General features: G+C 41.0%; 1 protein-coding gene across 6 annotated transcripts in view; it reads left to right on the top strand.

The window, feature by feature from the left end:
- The window catches only part of usp54b (ubiquitin specific peptidase 54b), a 58174-nt gene extending 45548 nt beyond the window's left edge, over nt 1-12626 (top strand). For 5 of the 6 annotated variants that reach the window (XM_005943899.2, XM_005943901.2, XM_005943902.2 and 2 more), the window contains 5 exons: nt 2627-2774; nt 4978-5810; nt 7911-8038; nt 8131-8256; nt 10562-12626. In XM_005943899.2, the coding sequence (XP_005943961.1) occupies nt 2627-2774; nt 4978-5810; nt 7911-8038; nt 8131-8256; nt 10562-10648 (1322 nt within the window). In that variant the 3' untranslated portion in view covers nt 10649-12626. Of the gene's footprint in view, nt 1-2626; nt 2775-4977; nt 5811-7910; nt 8039-8130; nt 8257-8478; nt 8619-10561 lie in introns of all 6 variants that reach the window. The other variant, XR_317144.2, reaches the window with a different exon arrangement.
- Nucleotides 12627-24780: the final 12154 nt, after the last annotated feature.

Here is a 24780-nt window from a genome sequence, read left to right on the forward strand (position 1 = left end):
AATGGGACTTCCATACTAGTAGCACCCAGTGCTGGTGCAGTGCTTCACAGGGAGACCGCATTAAACTGGAAATTAGCCAGACATGCATTTTTACCTGTTATACACAGAATCACAAAAACTTTCAGTTGTTCCTTTAATCAGGTCTGAGTATTATATTTTGCACATGCTTTTTAGCCACAACAGCAATGCAGCTCTGTGGATAGCAATGTCAATTAGGCATTTTGGTGTTAATGGAAATAGTATAACTTCTGCTGAAAGCAGATGACATCAGTTACTTTTTCCTTTAGCATGCTCCTTGAGTCAAATGTTTTGTTTTCTCATACTTTCAGCCTCTTTATTTAGCTTTATTTAGCAAATGTTAACACGCTCACACACAAAATCAACATCTTAAATGTTGTTTATGCAATTAAAAACAAATAAGCTCGTGTCGGGCACCACTTACAAAGTCATTCATGCTGTTTAAGTAGTTATACCTAAAACAACCTCAGCTGCAAATCAGCTACCAGCTTTATAAATAGCAGTGAAAGAATTATGTTCACATCTTGTCTCGACTCAACATTCAAATTAAAGACTTGGGCACGGCCTGTGTGACTTCAGGCTTGACTTTAGATCGACTTTGGGAACACATGGTGTTCCCAAAGTATGTGTCCATATTCCTGTGTGTGTGTGACTTTTTCATGAATATTTGATCAGTTCATCCACAAAAGATATTTTTCTGTCATGTTTTATTGTGAAGACGTGTTTAGGTGTGTGTAAGTGAGAGTTTTATATAAACCGCAGGTATTCAGGTTTTCCCCTCCTACTCAGAACTAACTAAATCTACATCAGGGATTATTATGTTGTGTCCTGTCTGCACTACTGTGTTTGCTTCACTGTGTTTAGTCTCATGTACCTGACACTCACCTGTGTGCACATTCAACCTTGATGAAGTGAAAGGACGAGTTGTGAACGAACAGATGGCATCACTATCAGTGCTATTGTGTAACAGAATTTGGGTTCCCACACCCGTATCGATGGATTCGGGCATACTTCAAACAATCTGCCTCAGTGTTTCAGAGGTTACAGCCAACAGCAACAACAGAGCTGCCATCCGCCTTCCTTTCTTCTGCCTCTATCAATCTGAAGTCTATAAACTCAAGCCAAAACGGATGATGGCTGCTCTTTTGTTGTCCACTTGTGCATTCTTTGTAACCAACTAGCACCACTGAGAGTGCACACTAAAAAAAACCTTGGTCTTAGAAAGATCTTTGTAGTTTATTCCCTTGTCTGGTGTGTGTGGCTTCATGAACGCAGCCCCAGTTTCAACTCATTTATCTAATGTTCAATTTTTGAGTCACCAACAGTACAAGTTAGTATATTAATGTGATTACATCAGAGTTGCTAAGTGGGAAAAGATGCTGGGTCCCTGCTATGAAATCTTCCTATTGTTTCCTCTTATGATATTGCCAGTGTCTGTCAGCTTGAAAACAAGAGGGTGTCCTCAGAGAAAAAATAACTGCCAGTTTTGTGCAAGTTGAAATCACAGGATCAGGGTAAACAATGTAGCCCAGGCAGAGAAGAGGCACAAACTTTGACTTGACAGTGAGCCTGCATAAACTGGTTGTCATACCAAACAAAGGAAGACTTAAGAAGCAAAACATCTGAGTGCATTAAACGGAGCGGGGGTCTGTTTTCTTTCATGCATCTATAACTTTTCATTCGCTTTTTTATCTCTTTCATGGTTTCACAATCTCAGTTTTAAAGATTTAACAGGTTTATGTGGTGCAATTTGTTAATCTTCCCTAAAGGGTTGTCTCCTTCTGCACCTTCTGTCTGGGTTTCATTTTGGTGAAGGGGCTGCAAGGATTTAAATCAGGCGAGCATAGTAGTGAGGGTAGGTAGTGTAAGGAACATTATGGGCACATGCAAGTGGTCAGAATGAGACCTCCACAGAGTGATTTAAGTAAAGACCAGCTTTTGAGGCAGCTAAGAGTCTGACAAGTAGACTGCCTTGAAACAGGGAGCAGTCAAATTTAAGTCAGGTGAGATTTTTGCTTTATTTAGAGCATTTTCTGTCAGTTTGGCTTTGGAATAGGCACTAAATGCCAAAATGCTATGACATCTGTGACCCTCGGTACCAGCAGCAGTAGCTGTGGCACTGAAGAAATTTTCAGTAAATTTGGAGGAAACGCAGCACTACAGTTTCTACATTTATCTAAAAGCCACTGATCGCAGCTGTTGAGTGTTGGATCCAGTTTCTTCTGAACACAATAGTAAAAACTTGTTGTTATTGCTGCAAAAACCTGAATTGTAAGCTTCTAAGTGATTGGATATTTCTCACCAAAATGATTGGGGATTGAAGTTAGGTTAGGTTTTGAGGACATCCCACTTTGCAACTCTTTACTTATGTAAAATACTCACACATTAATTTACAGCAGCAGAGTGTAATGCATGCTGGCCCCCTCACAAACACTCCTGCTCTGCTTCTCTTTTCTCTCTCCTTTTGTATTATAATCGTTTACTCTCATCCCTCCTCGTGTCTCCTTTCTTGTTCCGTTCCTCAAACTTTCTCTCGCTTCCACTCTGTCGTTATATCTTTCTGTCTTATTCTCCTTTTTATCTCCTGCTCTGTTGTTAACATCCTCAGCTGTGCTCAGACCCCTGCATGAGGCTAACGCTCATAGCGGATTGGCTGTAGCTGCGTGCATGAGGAGCACTGGGGCCCCAATCAAACGCAGGCAGGAACAGGAAATGGAACGGGAGACAGGAAGCGCCCGCCCACAGGGCCCACGCAGGTACCACCACTGTCAACCCTTATGTATCCACAGCGGTGCCTGTCTCAAAATCACCTCAAAACCCCTCACTTCCCTCCCCTTCCTCCCTCACTTCGTGTTTGTCCAAGCTCAAGCTGTCCTCAAACCCACCTCAGGACTCCGCTGTGTGTGTCCTCTGGGTGCTGGCTGTGTAGAAACGCCTCAACACCCTCATGTGTGTGTCTTCAGCTCTGGCTGGACAAAATCCCAGAAAGCTTGATTTTGTAACCCACTCCCCCAGCACTGCACTCTCACATCCAGCTCTGTGTATGTGTGTGTGTGTCTGAATGTGTACGTTTTCTCAAACACACACCCTTGACTATATACAGCAACTTATTATCCGCTTTGTGTTTGTGTGTTTGTTGCAATGCAGTAAAAAGCTGCTTTGCTGTTCTCTGTGTTGCCATCAAGAAGAAAAAGAGGGAGAGGGAGAGGGAGAGAGAGTTTCTCTCGGCTTTTCTGTGCTTCACTGCTTCCCTTCATTGTTGTTGTGCTGCTCTTTGTAGCTTTGTGCTGCCAAGGCTTCCCTCTGCTCTTTGTGTGCTGCTGATCTGTCCTTCTGTGCACTGCAAAGCTGCAGTCCATCACTGTGTTTCTGTCCTGTGTGCTGCCACGCGACTGCAGTCACAGATCCTGCGCTTTGTTTCCGTGCTCTCTGCTTCTGTGTTTGTCTGTTACAGAAATTCAGTCTGCTTTCCTACTGATGTGTTAGTTTTGTTGCGTAAGGAGGGGAAAGTGAGTTTTAACATCAGTTTCATCAGTTTTAATATTCAGAAATCAAAGTATTAAGAATCTGAGATGCACTGATGACTTTTGATAGCCAAACACACATAGTTTTAAAAATTCCCAATTGGATGCAACACATGCAAGAGACACGAGGCTTAATGATGAAAACATTAAAAGAATAGAACTGAAAGTTAGTTGAAAAGGTCAGTTTGGTTATTGACCTGCAGATTTTTTGCCAATTAATCATCCCAACTGTTTTCCTAGGAAAACTCACTGCATTTGTTTGTTAATTTGTTTATAGTAACCTGAGTGTCTTTAGATTTTAAAAATATGCAAGTGCAAAAAATGTACAGAATGTCCTAGAAAAAAAAGAATGAATATAGTGAGCTTTATTGTGAAGTTCTGGTCTTTTCTCAGGATCTTAGATTCTTACTGAGTCAGGAAATTAGATGTATAATCGGGAACTAATCTCAAATGTGCCTTAAAGGGCGGTCATTAAACTCCTAAAACCTCAAATATTCTTTTGTTAGATCTTGTAATTAGTTTTGCTGCTCCACTCTGAAGAACCAGCACAGACCAGAGATTGATTGAATGTGCAAACTAAGCCATGTTAATATTGATTTTAGTCCGTGTTTCATTAAAACTGAACTTAAACTGGAGTAAAACTTTTTTTTTTCTAAAATAATAAATTGTAAATCCAAACTGTTAACAGCGAGACTGAGGGAAAAGAGGAGGTGGAGGCAAAGCTCTCAGTGTTCTGCCTCTTTTATTACCTTCCTCCTCTCCTCTATTGATCAACATAAGCCTCTGATTTATAGCTCAGTGCTGCAAAGCCTGCTGGGTAATTACTAACGCTGAAAAGAGACAGGAAAGTTAAAGTGGGGGACGGGGGTGGGTGCTCACATAGACACACGTGTGTCTGTGCACACTACACAGAAATTTACAGACTTTCTATTCACACATACAAGCACACACACGCACAAACATTAATAGTGTCTCATGTCTCTGAGAAAATCCACTAATGTTCAACATATATCATATCCCTCATTTATCAATGTATGCAAATCAATAAAAGGATATGAGACTGAATTAGTCTATGTCATAGATTGTTTTCAGTGCTGATATACTGCACCAGTGCAGAGTAGTGGAAATCTGATTACATTCTGTGTAAGATGGAAATGCTCAAATCAGACACTTAAGTTTGTCATCAGTCAGTCAGTGCACCTGAGCTTGTGCCTGATTCATAAACAGCATGGCTGTGAAATCTCATACACGAAGCAATGCTTGCACAAGGCTGTTTGTCCGGTATGTAAGTGAGCTTGTGTGTGTGTGTGTTTGTTTACCTGATGTGCTGTCGTGACCTTCCCTCTATGCAGTAACTCACCTGACGTCAGAGCAGCTTTGTTTTTTCTGTCCTGCTGCCGGCTGACTGACGCGCTCCCTCTTTTGTGTCCTCCAGTGAACAGCCTGGCCCGGTCCAAGTACTGCTGACGCCCAATCAGGAGGAGGAAGAGGACCAGGCAACGCCCAACAGGGATGCTGCTCTGGGCCAAGGCCAGAACCCGCCCCCTCCGCCCTATCGCCCCCCTCCCCCTCGACCCCCGCTCACCCTCAGCATCGCTCACCCTTGCGCACCTTCCAGCCAAGGGGAGGAGGAGGATGGATGCGCGGGCAGGAGAGGGGAGGAGGAGGAGGATGGGAGGGAGGGGACAGGGGTGAGGCTGTGTGAGTTGCTGCAGGCAGGGGGGGTGAGTGTCAGACCACTGGGGAAGCACTTAGCCATCTCTCTGCCCTCGCTTCCTCTGCGTCTCTGGGATACACAAGTCACACACACCTCACACTCCGCACACCTTGAACCCACTCACGCACAGCCTCCCCCACCTCCTCCCCCTCCGACCTCTAATCCACCCCTGTCTTCCCCTCTGGAAGCCTCCGGGCAAAGGAAACCTCTCACGCCGCTCTGGCAACCACCGCGGCCCCATTCCCCCGCGGGCACTGCTCAGCATTGGCCGAGGGAAGAAGCTGCTTCAGAGACACGTCATTGGTCCTCCTGGAGTTTGGACCGCCCCGACGCAGTGGTGACGCCGTATGAGACACCCCCAGACCGCTGCATTCCCATCAGGCCGCAGGCATCCAGTCAAAACTACAGCTACAGTTGCCAGTCCTCTCCAGGTCACTACAGCTCCCAGCATGCCCCAGGGCGACACAGTAATCCCTGCTGTGACCGCAAAGAGGCTGAGTTTTCTGAGCTTGATTCCCTTTACCAGGCCAGTCTGCTGGCTGGAAAGACAGGTACACACACACAGACACACACAGACACCATAACACAATCTGTAACTATTGGAACATTTAAACCCACCATTCAGTGAAATTAATTGTGCTCAGAATATGACATGCCGTTGTGGCGTAATGACTAAATTATTAATTTTCACTCTCAACTTAAATTATATTCATGATGCAAATCTCCTGTTCCACCACATCCCAAAGGCCTCTGTTGGATTGAGATCTGGTGACTGTGTAGGCCATTTGAATAAACCAGTTCGAGATGATCTGAGCTCTGTGCTTGCTGAAAGTAGCCATCAGATGGTTGTGTGGGAAAATTCCCAGTAGATCAGCAGTTTCTGAAATACTCAGACCAGCCTGTCTGGCACCAGAAACCTCTCATATTTAAAGAGATTTGTATTTTTGTCCATTCTGATATTTGATTTGAACTTAAGTTCACATTTTTGACCACGTTTTATTGCTTTCATATTGTATGGCTGATTCAATACATGTAGTGAGTGTGTTTGGGCCTTTTGATGTACGATAAAGAAAGGAATTAAGGATGTCATACATAGACTCTTAAGATCTTAGAAATTTGTGATAGATTTTTCACAATCTCTGCAAGTTTTATGGATTAAGAAAATTGGCAAAGTGGGGAAAAACACTAAATACAAAGACAGAAAGGAGAACCGCAGCGAGGCACATGTGAAAACAATAATAACACAGGAAACAACTAAATGGTGGAGACTACAAGGAATGTGACCGCATGTCTTTTATTTACAACATAGAAAACTCTTTTTGCTTGTAGGCTCACTTTTTGAAGCAAGCTAAAATGCTCCATAGATTTTTTTATTCAGCTGTAGTCCAACTATAAGCACATTTTTAATTTATGTCCTCAAGTATAAAACCGCTACAAAATTATATGTATGATCAACAGAACTTTGTGAACTGAAAATGAGGATTTTACACTGGTTTATACATGGGGACAATTTAACAATTTCAGTATTTTTTTTGGTCTGTTTACTGTAATTAGCAGTGGTAGCTGTTAATTTCCAACATGCACAACAGTATATTGTTGAGATTACCTCATGTTATATACTGTGCATATCAGTATGTAGTATGGAACTGAGACACAGTAAAGAGTACTGCAGTAAACAGGCTACTGCAGCAGATGTTATTGCTTTCCACTTTTTATATTGATTTTTCTATAGGGTCACTTCTCTCTGTGTTAAATGTACAATTTTAGAGACAATAAAGAAATGCTTTAAAAAAAACTTTGGAGTTTCAGTGAAGGCCTCGGTCTCGGTCTGTTTACTGCTTCACAGGTAAACACTGCGCTGGCTCATTAAATATATACCAAGGATGTGAAACGTATTTTACATTGTGGGCACCATACTGTATCTCCCACTTTGATCCTAAATAGGACAAACCAGTGAAACTCCCCTTTTAGCCAGTGTAAAAAGTTTAATTACACATTTAATCTCTTAAATATGTCAATTTTTAAAAAAAAAGACATGCAATTTCAACTGTCTTTTACATGATAAAAAAAAATGCTGCCGTAGCAAATGAAAGAAATCTGTCCTACATAACTTTTTAAGCATAAATTGTAAGAAATAAATGTTTAAATTGAATAAAATGTAGCTCATTGCCCAGACTGTGCTGTAATTATAAGGTTGTTCATTCACAGAACATTTCTTTTTATTCGTTTTTATCGTGGACCCATTGTAAAAAAAACAGAAATTTCTATGATTGTAAAAACGATCTGTAATCCTTTAACTGATTATCTATTACTTATTTACATTGGAGTAGTATAAATGGCCATGTGGGAGGTCTTCTTTAGTGGGAAAAGTTGCAAAATTTCTGAAAATATAGTCCAAAATGTATTACCTCCTTCTCAAAGCCATCCACTGGGTCAGATTTGAGTCTTTTCCGGGATGATTCTGGCCCTTGTGGCCTTCTGTTTGACACCCCTGATATATACTGTATGTAAACATTTGTCAAATCATAAGCAAAGTTTGTTTAAGTTACTTATTAATGAATTCATGAACGACACGGGAAATGTAAGCTGTCAGTCTGACATAATTTGCAGACCACGCTCTGTTCATATTTTCACCATCTGTGTGTTCCCAGGCTGCAGCCCATCGGAGAGGCTCATATCCAGGGTGGGAGGGCAGGCTCGCTCCAAGACCCCCAACGCAGACATGGAGAGGAGTGCGTACGGGGCGGACTGCACCAGCACCCCCACCTACCTCAACAAGGCAACACCTACATAGTCCTTTGCAGAAACTGTTCATGGGTCATCAGTTGGATCCATTTTCCAGCGTCTGACAGACATTTTCTCCCTCTGCAGCCAATGATGTTGCGGGATTTTGGGGTGGAGCCTGATGATGGGGAAAACCTGAGGAGAATTGGGCGCAGCCTGAGCGGCACAGTAGTGACCTCGCGCCGCAGCCGCCTGACTGCAACCCGCAGCTTTGTGAGTGTGACTACTTGGGCTCTGCTGCCTCCTTGCGGCTATGCTGTTAAACTGCACCTGCCTGATGTCTTGCGGTCACATTGCTTTTCCCTGTGCTCTTCTTCCCCCCTCCCTCCCCCCCGCTGTTTGTCTTGTTTCTTCCTTTTGTCCTGCTATTCTACTTGCAATCTGTCCTCCCGCTCTCTTCTTCTCTTCCTCTTCTGTCCTCTGTCTCTCTCAAAGGTGAAGCAGGCTGATGTCAGTGCCTCTCCTTGCTTACTTCCTCTCTTCTGAGTCCCTGTTGCTATTCCACCACTATCATCTCCTTCATCCTCCTCATCACCAACACCTTCTCATCACCACCTCCCTCCACTGCTTCACAGGTAAACACCGCGCTGGCTCATATGATGTTGCACTGTGTGTTTCGCCTGCATCAAGAGTGGATTTTTGGCTGGCTACTTTATGTGCCAGATAAGTCTGTTTTAGAGCAAAGTAAAAGTCTTCTCCTCATTTTTTTTATTATTTTTCTCGTGAATATTCGCCTCCTGGCAAATCGGACTCATCTGGCACAAAAGTAGGCTGCATATCCATATATCTAAAACCAGGGAATCCTCACTGATTTGCAAAAAATGTGAAGACCCAAAGGTGATTTTGAAAGAAAATTGGCCTGCAAATCTGTCATGTGTCCAGTTCATCTAAAATTCACAGAAGGAAATTTGAAATTCTGAAAAGTAAACACTGATACCTTGATTTAGAGGTTAAAAAAAGACACCTTCCCACTCTCTATAAGGAAAAAAGCTGAAAACAAGAGGGATGTCTTAAAAAGGCCCCCGAAGTAAAAACATTTCAGCCTGTTAGGTTTTCTGTTACGTCAGTATTACACACGACATATCTGCAGATGTGTCGGCTCTGTTTGCATCATATTAGGTCTTTCTTTTTAAACTCAAATTGTGGTGAATAGTTTGACAGGCAGAAGTGTCGTTTCAGGTTTTTACACTTCAGCTTCAAAGTGCAAAAATAACACCTCGCTGTGGGAGCTGAAGCTAATGCGCATCGATCCAAAGTATTTTTACAAGCTGCTGTACATGTCACACACAAATGGTCTCTCTTAGCAGAGAAAAACATAAGAAGAAATGATCATTTCTAGTAATTAATTAGCAGTGCATTCAAAATTCTCACTAAATCATGGCTTAAAACAATTGGTTTAAAAAAGTCAGCAATTGAGTAATCAGGGTTTCTTCAACTTCTTAATCTAAAAATATACATGCATTAAATATTGGAATATATATGTAGTTTTTAACATACAATTTCTTTATGTCTTATGGTTGTATGTTATAGGAAAAGTTATGCATCTAAGCTGCTATCAGCTTATAATAAACAAGCAAGGGAAAAAAAGAATCAACAAGCATGCACGTTGGTCCTTTTGATCTTTTCTGTTTTAAATTCAAGGTGAAATTATGCATAACCTGCCTCCCGGCACTATGCTTTTACTTGCCAAATGCTCTTGGCTGTCTTGCATTGCGCTTCATTCACATGTGCAGGTCTTTAGAGTGCCTCAGTTTTATGCATAAACAGTGCTATATGCTGTTTTCAGAAACCAGGATATGCTAGATACAAAAGATCCTAAATAAACCGTGCACTGTTTAGAATATGCATGTATACACAGTGAAGAATGACCAGTTTTTAAATGTTCCATATAAAAAGAATCAAATGTGGAATTTAACAGATTTTACCATTTAGATTATATGAAGCTGAGGGTGATGCAGTGATTGGGAAATTCTGCATCCAAACTCACAGTTTATAATTTAATCTCCCCAATTGGGCCAAAGAAGCAAATAAATCCTGATTATAAAGAAGTAGCATGGCTGTTCTGAAATTTTAGCCTCTATCACCACAGTTGTTTTTTTAAATTTTTATTTATCAACAGTCAAATATCTGTTAATGACATCTTAAAAAAAGGTGTCACTGCATCCAGCATTGTTTGATATAGATGTTCTGCTTTTGTATCGATGTACAAAAAGAAAAGATAGCCTAGTATTTTTAAGGTGTCCCACAGGGATTTCCCCTGGGATGCTGTACAGCTATAGTTTATCAGATTGTATGGGACAAGTTTAAGTAGAGCTTGGGGAAATAATTCTTGAGATCTTTGAAAACTGTGTTTAAAGCATCAGTGTGTGACAGTTTGTGTCTTTTACACTCTGTAAATCCCATGATTGAAGATACATGTGTAAAATCGAAGCATGTGTGCATATTCCTGTGAATGACCACATCTGTCATGTTTGACGTGCACCTTCTTACTAATCTGACCTTTTATCTTCATGTCCAGGAGCTGTCGGACAGTTCAGGGAGTTTCTGGCTGTGTCTGACGGGGGTCAAGCTTTCCTCAGACCATGGTCCTTCAGTGCTTCACTAATATCTTACCGCAACCCGTCCACGTGGGTCCACAACCGCTTCAACTTGACGGACCTGGAATCGGCTCAGGAGGATCGACTCAGCTCCTATCCTGTTCCTCCTCCTCCTCCTTCAGACGACATGCACACGCAAACACATGCACGCACACATGCACATCTGCACTGACTTAGAGCCTCCCTCAGCGCCTGCAGCACCCTGCTTTAGCCCCTTCTTGCCTTCCTCCCTTCCTCCTCCCCCTACTATTCTGTCTATGCAGTCACTCTGACCCCCAACTACAACCTCAACCTTTCCCCCTGCTTTCCGGGACTGTTTCTCGTCTCCCCCTGGGGTTTTCAGAGGGTTTCCAGGTGAGCTTGCTGCTTTTAGCAGTCGCTCACCAGCCGCATCCAACTAGGACTAGAGCTCTCAGTAGACTCGCCCTCCAACCCACAGGACCTTTAGCTCAGGGGGGGACTCTAACCAAGTAGCCACGCCTCTTCCTCTCTCTTCACGGGCATTTCTTGTTGGACGCACACGTAGCTGAACTAGGTCTGTTTCAGATGGACAGCCATATTTTTTTCTCTTTTTGTTTTTGAGTTTGTTTTTCTTCCTGTGTGTGCGCACAGTTAATCTGCCGAGACTGAACTCTCTAATAACTAAGTCGTGTACAGAAAACTCACATATGAAACCTGTATGTTAATTAATAAGACCTTATGGAATGTTGATAATGATAATTAACAAATATTGATAAACTTAAAGTGATACTTCCTCATGTCTGCATTTCAAATAGGAGTGGAGTGCACTTCACAAGTGTCTAGCTGGAGTTTCTGCCCCCAAACCGCTCGCCGACCTAATGACAGCTCTCCCGTTTCTACCGGGAGCTTGAACAAGAAAAGCGCTTCCTTTTTTCTCTGCTTCTTTCCCTCTTCTTTTCTTTCTGCTCCTCTTTTCTTGCTCTCTTATATTCTCGCTTGCTTTCTTTGTTCCAAACAGGAAACAATAGCACCAGAAATAGGCCAGCAGCGGAGGAAAGTCTAGAAGGAATGAGAGAATGTAGGTTAGGAAACCCTTCTCTTAGGCTTTTAACAATGAAAACAGATGACTCAAGTGCACTTTGCAAGATGACTCGGCAGAAGTGCACTTTCTGAAGGCTATTTGAACGTGGAGCAGCTGGAGAGAAGTCGATGCCGTTTGTTTTCACTCCAAGGCCTCAGGTGAACTTCAGTGACACTTATGAATTCACACTTTATTATTCCCCTCCCTCCTCCCACTGAAACTGGTTTTGAGACCTCAGATGTGTTCAGAAAAATGCTCATCTTCAACCTAAGACAGTGACATGTCTAATATGAACATGCTTTATATGATAGATATGTATTAGAGGTATATTTTCAGCCAGTGAGCTATCAGAGATGTCAACCATTCCTCAGTTGTATGAACAGTTATTACGACTTAATTCACTCTTCCCTTTATTGGGTAGCATTCTGACGTGTGTAGAGTACTTTTATTATATGCTTTATTCTGTTAAATATCGTATAAACTAACAAAGTCCTTATTAAACAAAAGGCCAATGTAATGTTCTTTAAGAATTTACTGATGTTGATTGAACGTTGTAACTAAACCAAAGGATGGCACCTAACTCAGAGAGTTAAAGTAAGAATTTATTTTTCCATTTAGGTTCAGATTTTGTGGTTGTATTTTTGTTTTTTTCTTCGGTTTTTTTTGGGGTTTTTTGGATTTTTTTTGTTGTTGTTTTTTTGGATGTGGGAGAATGTAGCCAATTGTAGCGCATGAGTCCGCTATGCAAATCAACCTTCCCTCACAGTCCTTTACTGGAGACAGTCAGGAGGCAGACACGCCCACCCCTCACGGGTGCTCTCATGGACTCTGGCAGAGACACGGAGAGGAGGAAGAGAAAGAAGATCTCATGTTTATTGCTGCTGGTGAACTTTGTTGTTCTGCATCTACTGCTATGTTTCAACCAATGGAATGCAAAAAGAGAGCAACGAGGACGCAGAGAGCAAGAGGGAGAAAGAGCGAATGAATGTAAACTAAAGGATGAAAGTGTGTGTTTGCGTTAGAGGAGGGTGGGAAGCTAACTGACAAAGATGGTTATTTGTGGGTGTGTGTAGACTTTATGTGTCAGTTCTGGGGTGGTGTTGCTCGGGGAAAGAGGGAACCTGTATTTTTGCAATAAAGTTATTAACAATGCACTCCCAAAGGGAGCGTAACCACCGTAACATGTGTTTCATTATTTGTTTGTGGGGAGGAGAGCGAAAAGAACTTAACTTTCAAGAAAAAAGAAACCAACACCAGTCTGGTCTTAATCCAAATTAACAGGAAAACTAAATAAGCTCTTAAGCAGTGTTTTTCATATATTTATATATAATACACTAATCTACAGCTAAAATATTCCTCAAATATAGAAAATTTAAGAATTTTTGGTCAGTGAAACTAACAGTAATGCTTAAAATTAGTGTTTCAGCTCATCAAACAAATTTAAATATTACACAAAGAAAACACAAAATGCAGTTTATAATGAAGGTGTTTATTATTAAGGAGGGAAAAATCCAAACTTACATGACCCTGTGTAAAAAACTAATTGCCCTCTAAAACCTCAAATTAAGTTGGTTAGGATGTTCAGGAACAGCCCAGCAACCACCAAGGCTCAAGTCTGTCATGAACTGGAAACTGCTGGAAATCCAGCGTCACTGTCCTCAGTGAAGCAGGTTTTTCTGTACATCACTATGGACCGAGAGCATGCCAACCAAGAAAGATGTCCCAGCTACAAATTCTATACCTTCAAGCTTGATTTCCAGCTGCCCACATGGACAAACCAAATAAAAAACAAGACATATCTATGGAGGATTTAAGGTTAGACAAGCATGGTGGTAGCGTGCTCTGAGACTTTTTCATTTTGCTGTCAGTAATCTTGATACATTCCACAAAGTGGATGGAATAATGAAGAAGGAGGACGATCTCCAAATTCTTCAGCTTTACTGCAAATTAACAGCTAGATGCTTGAAACTTAGACATAATTAGCTGTTCCAACAGGACAGTGATCCAAAACTGGTTTTCAAATCCATCAAGCAGGATGACGTTACACTTCTGGAATGGCCGTTCCATAGTGCTGATTCTCAACCCTACCTAAAATTTATGGTCTGTGCTTAAAAGCGGGGTTTTTGCCAAGAAATCAACCAGTTTGAATTAACTCTACCAGTTCTACCAAGAAGAGTGGTCAAATATTCAGCTGTAATTATGCCAGAAGTTTATTGATGGATGGATTTAATCACTTAAATATTCAAAAACGAAATAAAAAAAAATTCTGTATATTCTAATACAATTTTTTTTAAAATTTATTCAGGGATCATTTATATTGTTTAGGAATCAGTAACTGACCAGCGTTAGTTCCTGCAGTACTTGAAAAAAAACTGCTACAAAATTTTTTTTGCATCATATTTCTCTTAAACAGTGTTTAAATGTGTGTGAAACTGTGAAGCTATATTACTAATGTCTTCCATTAGGTCAGTCTGCAGTTAGCCTGCCTACCACTAGATGTAAGCAGTGATACGCTGGCCTGCCACTTGCATTTACCCGCTACAATCAGTCACTCCCACTCATGCACAGTAGTGTTGATATAATTCATAAGCACCCTCACAAACGCACACACATTGCACTTACCCAGGCAGCCTTTTATTATTACTACTGAACGTATGAAACTGTGTGTTGAGGAAATAAATATTTTACATCTTTAGCAAATGCAAAAGATTCAGAGTGAGATGAAGAGATGACGGAAGCCATGAACAGTGCAATAATCAAGAAGATGCACACTGATGATGAAGTGAATTTTGTATAAGTGATGATGATTTATCAAGAACACAACTGAGCTTCCATAATGAACACATGAAAAATATATTTTTATATAGCTACTCAGAGAAAGTTGATTGATCACATATAAAACACACAACATTGCATTAATTTGATGTCATGCCACTGTTTCTAGTTGGAGTCAGAATAGAAAGTGGGATCCTTTCAAATTTAATTAATGAGATGTTGCTAAGAGAAGTGTGTATCTTCCTTGCAAATGTCTTAAGCATTAGTCAAGCAGTCTGACCACCACAGCACTGCAGAAAAATATTCATGTAAAGATTAATCTTTATCAGTTTGTCAGGTAAACTCTGAGTTTTAATTTTCGGTTACACCTTGTTAGACTGCCTGCATCCTCTCTGCAGCACTTTATCTCTTCATTCTTATAAAACTAAACAATAGAACTGAAGTGAGAACCGCAGTTAGAAGTAATTTCAACCTGAGAACAATAGTGAAAGGAAAAGTAAAGACAATAAGGCTGCACTAAAGGAAGTGGGTCAGAATAAACAGAATAAATGGAGATGGTGCCTTCAACAAAGATACTAGCATAAATGATTCAAGTGTCTTTCAAGGCTTTGGTTTTCTGAAAAAAACAAAACAAAACAAAAAACACTGAAGGAAATTGCAGTGCCACATTTTCACCTTTTAAACAAAAGTGCCGCCGATGGATAACTGAAAGAAGGGGAAAAACAGAATTGTTAAGAAGACTGATGAGCCCCTGGATGAGAAAACGCAAACACTGAAAAGGCAAAGCTAACTGCAAGTCAAAGAATTTGTTGTGAGCCATGAAATCTACATCAGGAATAAAACAAGACTGCTGCCAGCTTCCAACTGTGGATGACAATACATTTAATTTGGGGAACATAATTGTCTGTAATGATAAAAGCTCTCACTTGCTCACACTCATAGGCCCACTTAGTGTTGATTCTTAACTGTAGCTCAGGTGGCAGAGCAGGTCAGCCACTAATCAGAAGGTCGGTGGTTCGATCCCAGGCTGCCTCCTGGCTGCATGCCAAATATCCTTGGGCAAGATACTAACCCCATGTTTGCCTACTGGTGGTGGTCAGAGGGCCCGGTGGCGCCAGTGTCCGGCAGCCTCGCCTCTGTCAGTGCGCCCCAGGGCGGCTGTGGCTACAATGTAGCTTGCCATCGTGTGAATGGGTGAATGACTGAATGTAGTGTGAAGTGCTTTGGGGTCCTTAGGGACTAGAAAAGCTATACAAATGCAGGCCATTTAGCATTTAACACCGCATACTGGTGTGAGGTTTTATGAAGTTACATGAATCCCATTTTGCAGAAGGCCAGAGCGAACAATTCAAAGAAGAAAAGAAAAAAACTGAGAAAATAAAATTACTTGACAATGGGCTGAAACTAATCCAGACAACCTGAAGGTAATTAGGAACATCTTAACTCCTGAATGCTGATCCGAGGTCAGCGCACAGCACTGAGACAAGAGGTGTGATGAGGCACTTTGAAAATGAGTGTGAACTGTTGCACCTGTATTAAAAAAACGCAACTATGACGTCAATACATCTGTGAAACTATCAGGTCATCCGAGCTCAGCAGGAAGAAAATTTCTTTTGCTGTGCAGGGTAAAAATCCCAATCTTGGCATTTTCTTCACTGAGGAAGTGGAGAAACAATTCCACACAGCTGGGGAGAGAGGTAGCATGAATCATAAGGCTTTTTTTAATTTTAGGTTTTCTTGTTCAGTTCTTGTTTGGTTGGATTTAAGTACCAAAACTACTTGGTTAAGTCTAAGAAAAAAAACACAGTTTAGCCATTATCCTTTAGCATCTCAGTAATTTAGGAACGTCTACACACCGGAAAATGATACTTAGGACTTAGGTCAGTTTATTTTCCAGAATTTTCCTTTCTCACAATCTCCACAGCGGGGAAAAAATCCACTTCAGATGAGTTTCCACTGCCGGACATATGGTTCGTGTTTAAGGTTTAGTATCGGTAAGACCTTCCAGATGACATCACACAATGTCCACTTTGCTAGCAGTTAAATGATCTGGACTATTAGCTGCACTAATTGGACTACAGTACAAAAAGAGATCACAGACAGCTCACAGGTTAAAAACTGGCTTGTGTGTGAACCTACTGTGCTAGACATTTGAGATCTCACATTCACTTCTGTCGGGTATGTATAACAACAGTCAGTGATAATATGTAAAAGCTGTTCTGAGCTCTAATAATGCTGCAGGCCTAAGCAAGGAAACAGCTTCAACCTACACAGGCTCTTAAGCCGTGCTGACTGTAAATACACAGGCTTTTTGACCTGCCAGGATATTCGAATAAACACCAAAGTGCCAACCTGTGTTGATAGTAGACAAGTCAAAGGGTCATCAGTCAACAGCACTTACCCTCTGATGACCAGAAAATTTATAGGAATTTCTCCAATACCTTTCACATATTTCACTCTGGCTCAAGGGGTCGACAGAAATTACCTTCCCTGGAAGGTAAGCTTCTATTTTGGATATAAGTTACAAGAACAGTGAAGGATTTGATTCAAGAGCCTAGAGTCAACTTAATTTTGAAATTTCTCATTCATGCTAAAAGAAGCACATAGTAATGAAGTGTGGGAACACAATACATCACCACAACTACAGATGACAGCAAACTCAATAACCTGTCAAAGCCAAGCTTAAAAATGTCTGGAGAAGCTCTTTACTGGAGAGATAATATGCTCAGAGAGAAGCAGGAGTCCTGTGGAAGTTAAAGGAACTACCGTGATACCAGGTCACACATAGTGCAAACTCCACATGGGCAAGTGCACAAAATAGAAAATCAGCTTTGAAAATGAATGGGCTACAGGAATTCCAGGATAAATCCAAGAACCCAAATCAAAACACAGTGATAACAAAGAACAAATTCCAACCCACATCATGCAGAGAGACATGTGTGGTCCCCGGCTCAGGGAGAACCTCAAACCCTTAAGTGAGCAAACAGAGCTGCACTTTATTGTAAACAAACTTCAATCCACGGTTTGAGAGTAAGCCAGCTTTGCAACTTGATGCCCCCCAAACTGTTAACTTCATAAAAGAGCTTCTTTTTACTTAAAATCCTTCTTTCTGATCAGAGTGCTGATTTTTGATTGTTTTTGTTGTTTTTCCAGATGCGGCAATGTTTTTTCTTTATTGGCATTTGTTGCCCGAAGCACCAACAGCTGTGGCATTAATGGGCCCTGAAAAATAATTTGCATATTTATTATTTATTCATCCGCATTTTCCACTGATAATTGATCATGCGTTTGACTTAGCATTACCCAGTGTGTTCCAATCAAAATATAAAGGTGTTTCATTACAAAATCCTATTAAGCAGGTGTTGTCAATAACTGGCACTGTGGAGGCATAACCCAAGTCCGCTTGAGCATCTGTGAATGAACTGGTGGCCGGATATTCTGCTTCAGGAATTTCTTGTAGAGATCAGTTACAGCAAAGCAACCCCAGACCATCACACTACCACCACCATGTTTGACTGCTGGTATGATGCTCTTTTTATGAAATCACTCAGACCTCAGATCAGTCAACAGAATATTTTCCCAGGTTTTGGGGATCAATAAGATGTTTATTGGCAAATATGAGACGTGTGTGCTCCTTTTTGTCAGCAGTGTTTTTTTCCTTGGAACTCTCCTTGGATTTTATTTTTGTCCAGTCTCTTCCTTATTGTTAATTCATAAAAAGTGACCTTAACTGAGACAAGTGGGTTATCTGTTATCTATCTTTCTTTCTTTTGTAAACCATGAATGACTTATTCATGTCTACACAAGGAGGCTGTTTTTATATTCGACAGCACGACATGATATATTAGCCTCATACAACAGGTAGTCAGGCTCCAGCAATGTAGCTACATTCACAAATAGCTGCTAAAACACGGCTGAAAATGCCGGCTATATTTTTAGTTGTTTGCTTTCTTTGATGAGAAATAATCTTTCCTCCTCTTCCTCCTCCTCCTCCTCCTCCTCATTGTCTTTCTTTTCTCTCCCTTCTCGTCTTCCGTGGTGCTGGCAGCGGTGAGAGTCGAATCTGACGCCAAAGCTGCCTGTCATAGGGAGCGGTGCACGTGCGGAGGGCTCACGTGCGGTTATCGGTGCGGTGGCAGACAGACGCTCGTGTCATCGTGAGCTAAAAATAGCGCAGAGCGGAGGAGGGAGAGGAGCCTACATGAGAAAGAAATAGAAACTTTGGGGTATTTTTACCTCACGCGTCCCTGTGCTGCACCCAGCCGTGACTTCTTCTCCTCCTCTGTAAACCCTGTGCCATAAGTATTTATTTATTTATGTTGCTGGTCTATTTTTTTTTGTCTTTTCTCAATTACATTCTTTTTAAAGTTGAACTTGTATTTTTCTTTTCGTGAATGAAGCGGTGACTCATTCTTATAATCTCACGGCTAGGCTGCAGTTTCAGGGTTTCGGACAAAAACACTGTACTTTACCGTAATGTGTGTGCGTGTAGTTCTGAATGAATGAACGTTAGCAAGGGGGTAAAATACGCAGTTACAGTATGCATGCAACTGACAGCATTGTTACCATAGCAACCGCGACTTAAACCCATTAACTCACTACACGTGCACAGACTCAGCCATTCATTTCCAATTCCTCACTCCTCAATTATCCATTCATCAATAAATTTAATATTTAATGCACTGATGCATTGAACTGTTCATTTGTTTTTGTTTGTTTTTTAGTTTTCGTTTACTTCTCTCTTAAAGGTTTTGTGTGGGTTTGAGGACACTGGTCAAGAATAGATGAGAATCTAATAAATAATTCAAACGGTAGCTTTGTGAAGAAGTGTCAGGAGGCTGTTCATTCATCCTCGTGCCTGCTGATCTGTTTGGGGGACTGTAGTATGCTGTTGTTCAGGTGATTTTATTTTAAGATTAATAAATAAAAAATATTTGATTAGCTCCATTTGCTGTTCTGGTATGTCCTTCACCTTACCAAGTGTTGGCTCTGATCAGTACAGTAGTATTTTTCTCTTTGGGAAGAGGTCTCCATGGAAAAGAACTGGAAAGTCTTTTTTGACATGAAACCAGCATTTTTCATTTGCATGCAAAGAAGTGTTAAATCAATCCAACCTGATGACAGTTGAGCCAGTTCCACTTGCTGAATAAAGGTTCGTAAGGTTCAGTTTGAAGCTTAGAGAATTAGCAACAGGGAATTTGACTCAGATTATTTTTAACCTTTTTTTCCCCCAGGGGTTAGACTTTCATTCTCAAACGGCAAGTTGAGGCTTTGTGGTCTCTGCAGAAACTGAATATTTCATACAAGGTAGTGTTTACTGCAGGATTCTTGCTGTGGACTTGCTGCAGTCCCATTGCACAAGGTACAAGTGAAACCGGTAAATTTTCTATGCTGAATACACTGTAAACTACACACTTAAAACTTCACTTAATTAATACTTTGTTACTGTTGTTAGGTCCAAATTTCCGGTATCTTTACTTCAGTATTTACTTTTTACTTTTACACCCTACATTTTTAAACAAATATCTGTACTTTCTACTCCTCACATTTTCAAAATAGGCTCGTTAAAGTTGGTGGGAAGGAGTGCATGTGTCCATAAGTTTTGTTTGCAGTACTTCAGCATTTAGCTAAAGCTCTACAGAAAAGGAGGGAACATGAAGGGAGGATGCCAATGCTCACATTTTGGACAGAGAGGATGGTTTGAAAGAGGAGTGAAAGAAGCCATTTATGTCCACTGTGAGCGACCATCTTTGAACAGAGGCGGTGGTTTACGACACCAACTGTCTGCGATCTATAATCCAGTTTTGAGATCCCTTCCCAGACACCTTAACGCCCACTCACACCCTGGGCCATCTGACCTCAGAAAATCACATGATAGGGTGGGTCCAGGTTTCACAATGAGCTCACCCGAAACCCTGGCTGATTGTGACCCACACCCGTTTTCACACCTTGGCTCATGTGATTAGGTAGAGGATCATCAGGGGGTCCTTTGTCCCTCTTTAGGGGGATACTCCCACTGGGTTTAAATCTGGGACTCTCCACCATTTGACCCTAGAACTGAAGAAGCTACTCAGATGAGAGGTGAAACGTCTTCAAGCAACTTAAAGAAGTCCAGACGCTTTTCTTTCCAAGCTCCTTAGAAAACATGAAGGGGGTGAGATTTTGACAAGTGGCAGGCAAATGTAACCTGTCAGCTCAACAAACATCAGAAAACACACAAACTGTTTGTGTGCAGTATGTTGGACAGTGTGTGACTAGCTAAAGGTACAGTTATTTCCAGATAGAGAAAAGAAAGGGCGCTAACTTCACTCATAGATGGAGAAAGATAAGAAAGACAGGACAGGACAGGAACAAGAGTGGTTAGATTTAAAAGGTAAGGACCCTTCAGTGACGCTTGATAAACTGCAAATTTAAACCTTGCATGTAATGTCACACTTTTAATTACATATTGGTTATGTATATGATGTGTTTTCATAAATTCTGCAATTTTGTATTGTGAAACATAACGTTAAACAAACTAAGCGATACAAACTTGTGTTATTCAAATGTTGCATGTAAATACAGGGTAGTTTAGTGCAGGTTAAAAAGGTTATTTTGCAGCACTGGGGTGAATTCACAATAAAGCACTGTGGTGGACTGGAGCACAGTGGCTGTGGTCTTCATGGTCAGATTTGGGTTACTTCAGGTGCAGCAGAGATGAATTTGCATTTAAGCTAATGATACTTAGATTAATTAACTGAATTACAACTTTATACCAACTGTATACTGTCTAGTATAAAGACAGTTTAAAAAAACTGGAGTGTCAGTGTAGAGGATGGACATCAGCCACGATAGTTTCTCAGTCTGCTGACATCTTGTTGAATTGTTGTGTAAATCCACAAAGAGCAAAAGGTCAGCTGATCACAGCATGTACACAAAGAAAACCTACTGAAGCTCACATGAGAAATTGTTGTGAGCTTTGATTCTTTTCCGTGTGCTGAGCCACTGCACTGATCTCAGGTTTCCCGTACCCACTAAACCTTGAATGCACTTTTAAAATAAAATCCCTTTTTCCTGCATGACAGATACAATTTTTTTTTTCAGTTTTCCTGTTCTTACTCAATCAGCTTCAAGGTTTGACATGTTGCATGTTCAAAGATGCTCTTATATCTTGTGTTTCATATATTGTAGAGAAAATAATCCAAAAATGACAAAATATCCAGAAAACATCAGCTTTTCTTGGCAGAAATGCTTTGTAGATGCCAGACGTTGGTGGAAAATGGCCAGGCGGCATCAAGCAAATAGGAAGGTAACAGTAACTCAATTATCTCCAACAAGCACGCCATGTTCAACATCACCTTCCATCCTCATTCATACCTAAATGCACTGAGTTGATGCCATGTGAATGCTTGATTAGATACTTGTAGTAACAAGCAGTAGAAGAGGTGTACCTAATAAAATAGCTGGTGAGTGTATATAGTGGAGGTCTTGTCTCCCTCATTCCCGCTTTCCTGGACCTGGGCCGCTTGCTGCTGATACGACGTTGCCTGCTGGCCCACCACTCACTTGCCTGCCTCCCCACGTCTCGACCACTTCCGGGCCTTCCGCCCCACCTGTCCCCTCCACCTGAAACCAAGTAAGGCAACTCAGTTTAACTGTGGAGGATTGTTGATTGTCTGCTGGATCCCACTGACCGTGATCTCCTCTCATTCCAGTGCCCCGGCCCCTACATAGTCCTGCTTCCACCTCCCCGCTGCCTCTGCTGTTCAGCTGTCTCCTAGAGGTGTCTAGGTCACCCTTAGTTATCTTAGAATATCCTACGCGTCACTGTGGTGGCGTCGTTTTTATTTTTGCTTGTGTTTGCCTGCGGGCGGAAATAAATCCTTTGTTCTCTTACCGTCTCGCTTCCGGGTTGGTTTCTGCACCTGTGTCCATCTCTGTTCCCTCGTGCCGCTGGGCCGTGACAATGTGTTCACAACAACAAGTTGCTGCTAGTTCTCACAACATAAGCAAATAATGTTGCACATACATTTCTATATCACTCCTAATTTACAAAGAGTTCCTCACTAAAACCCTAATCTAAGCCTACTTATGAAGTACCTCAATCCTTAAAAACCTAACCCTCAAACATCCTTTGATGTTAGAAAGCAAGAATTTGCATCAATGTCCGCAACCCTAAGCTCTAAACCCCAAACGAGTCCTCACAATAATAGCAAACACACTGACACATACACACATGCACTGGACATTTATTTATTTATTTTACAAAATAAAAGTCAAATCTGCCTTTCAGGGGTTTTGATGACATTTTCTGCAGTCCATCTGTGATTCCAGTGCATTTTTTTCTTTTTTCTTTTCAGCTATCCCTATTGAGAGAGCGAGAGATATTGAGGAGATTTAATGGAGGCTATGCAGTTGGCTTGGGGGGAAAGACATTTGAATAAAGCCTGGCAGATATGCGAACAAGTAGCAATCACTGCGATTATTATCATCACAACTGCTGCTTTTGACTTCAGCCCTCGGTCACAGCAACACAGTCAGTCCTGTCTCTGCATGTGTGCATGATGTATTGCACTCTTCTATTGAGAGCTGCTAGTTGGATGTTAAACCCTTAACGTATCAGAACCATTCACTCCTGTACTGTTTTCTATTTTTGACTGATCTCTGTTGTTCCATCAGTCCTGCTTTTATCTGTTTTCCACCACATCACCAAAATCCAGACATTTTATCGACATTTATTTTAATGGAAAACACTGACATCAAAGAGGACAGCTAATCAATATCTTACCTCTGTATGGCTTATTGTCATTCGTGACTCCAGCAATCTGTTTCACTTGCTCTTCACACACCCCTTGCCCTCTAAGTCATTCTAAATCTTTTCTAAATCTCTCTGATTCTTAACACTTTTTTCATGTAACAAAAATCCTTCCCATTTCTCACCATGTTCAAACCCACATCCTGTCCATTATCAGGCATTCTCCAACATCTTACATGTCTGCACTTCATCCCCACAGAACAAGTGGGTTTGCTGTTTCCTGTCATTCACATTGCCCCAACAGCCAGAGATGTTACTATTAATATTATGAAGCCATCAACTAAAATTTGGCATGCAAAGAAATCTTATTTTATCATTAAAATTGGCAAACTGAGGAAACAAGTCAGGGGAGATCAAATTGAGTCTACTTTACGCTGCCAATATTTTTAACAACAGTAATTATTTCTAGAAAAAACACAGATGAGCTGCTGGGGAGCCATAAAAATGGATAAACAATGTATGATTTCTCCATAAACGAATACTGTGATTGCTAGAATTTAAATTAGTTTCTCCTGTCAAACAAAAAATATTTGCAAAGAATTTTTCTAATGTCTTCAAACAAAGAGGATGGGGGTCAGAAAAAAATAGGCAATGGGTCACTAAGTTGCAGCTTCCATTATGAAAATGATGCCTGTGAGCAAGCGCCAAAAACTGCAGTTCCTGGCATGGACACTTGACGCTCATTATAGAATCAAGTTAATTCTCATTGAATTAAAATGGTCAAGAAAATTAACATTTTACATTGAAAATACTGCACTTCACATTTACACATGTATTGTACAGAAATAGATGATGAATATCAAGTGTGATAATTTATTACTCCAATATTCTCCTTCTCTTCTGGTCCAAAGTTCAATGAATTGAACTCTGCTCTTCATGCAGCCTGCTTTTCATTTTTGTCATACTCTTTAACATCTCTTCTTCTCAAAGGAAATAAATAGGAAGTGGCTGTCTCTTGTAGCTCTGCTCCCTATCTTACAATTGTAAATTTATTCTGTGATTATGAACACAATAGATATTGTGCTCGCTCTGTGAGTTTGCAGATGTAAAATTATGTCTGGCAGAACGGCGGACATGAGTGACATTTCTAAAAGCACCAGGCTTCAGTAGTTTTTATTGTCTTTGGTCCCATTTGTGTACTCTTAACTTCTTCTATCATGTGGATTGCTGCCTGTCTGTCAGAGAGGCTTCAATTTGTACGGCTGGAGGGGCCTGCTGTCTGAAGGAGTGGTTAGAAATCCTGCAGCACCGCAGGGGGCAGTCCTGATTTGCACTATAACAGTGAATGACCCACCCACCTCTCTGATAACATTGCAAAAGAGATGATGGTTGACTTCTGGAAGAAAAAAATGTGACTAAACATCATAAGTTAGATGTTACAAACATTAGACAGCTAAAACAGGATAAAGACATGCTGTGGAAGAGAGACAGAGGTTAATAACAGATATGATTCGATGCAGAGAGGTCTATTAACACATAGTGAGTGAGAAAGGTGACTGGAAAGGAAAAACTCAATGCATCATAGGAAT

The sequence above is a fragment of the Haplochromis burtoni genome, unplaced genomic scaffold (genome assembly GCF_018398535.1).
Source record: "Haplochromis burtoni strain Fernald_Lab_line unplaced genomic scaffold, NCSU_Asbu1 Contig_278, whole genome shotgun sequence".
Lineage (NCBI taxonomy): Eukaryota > Metazoa > Chordata > Actinopteri > Cichliformes > Cichlidae > Haplochromis > Haplochromis burtoni.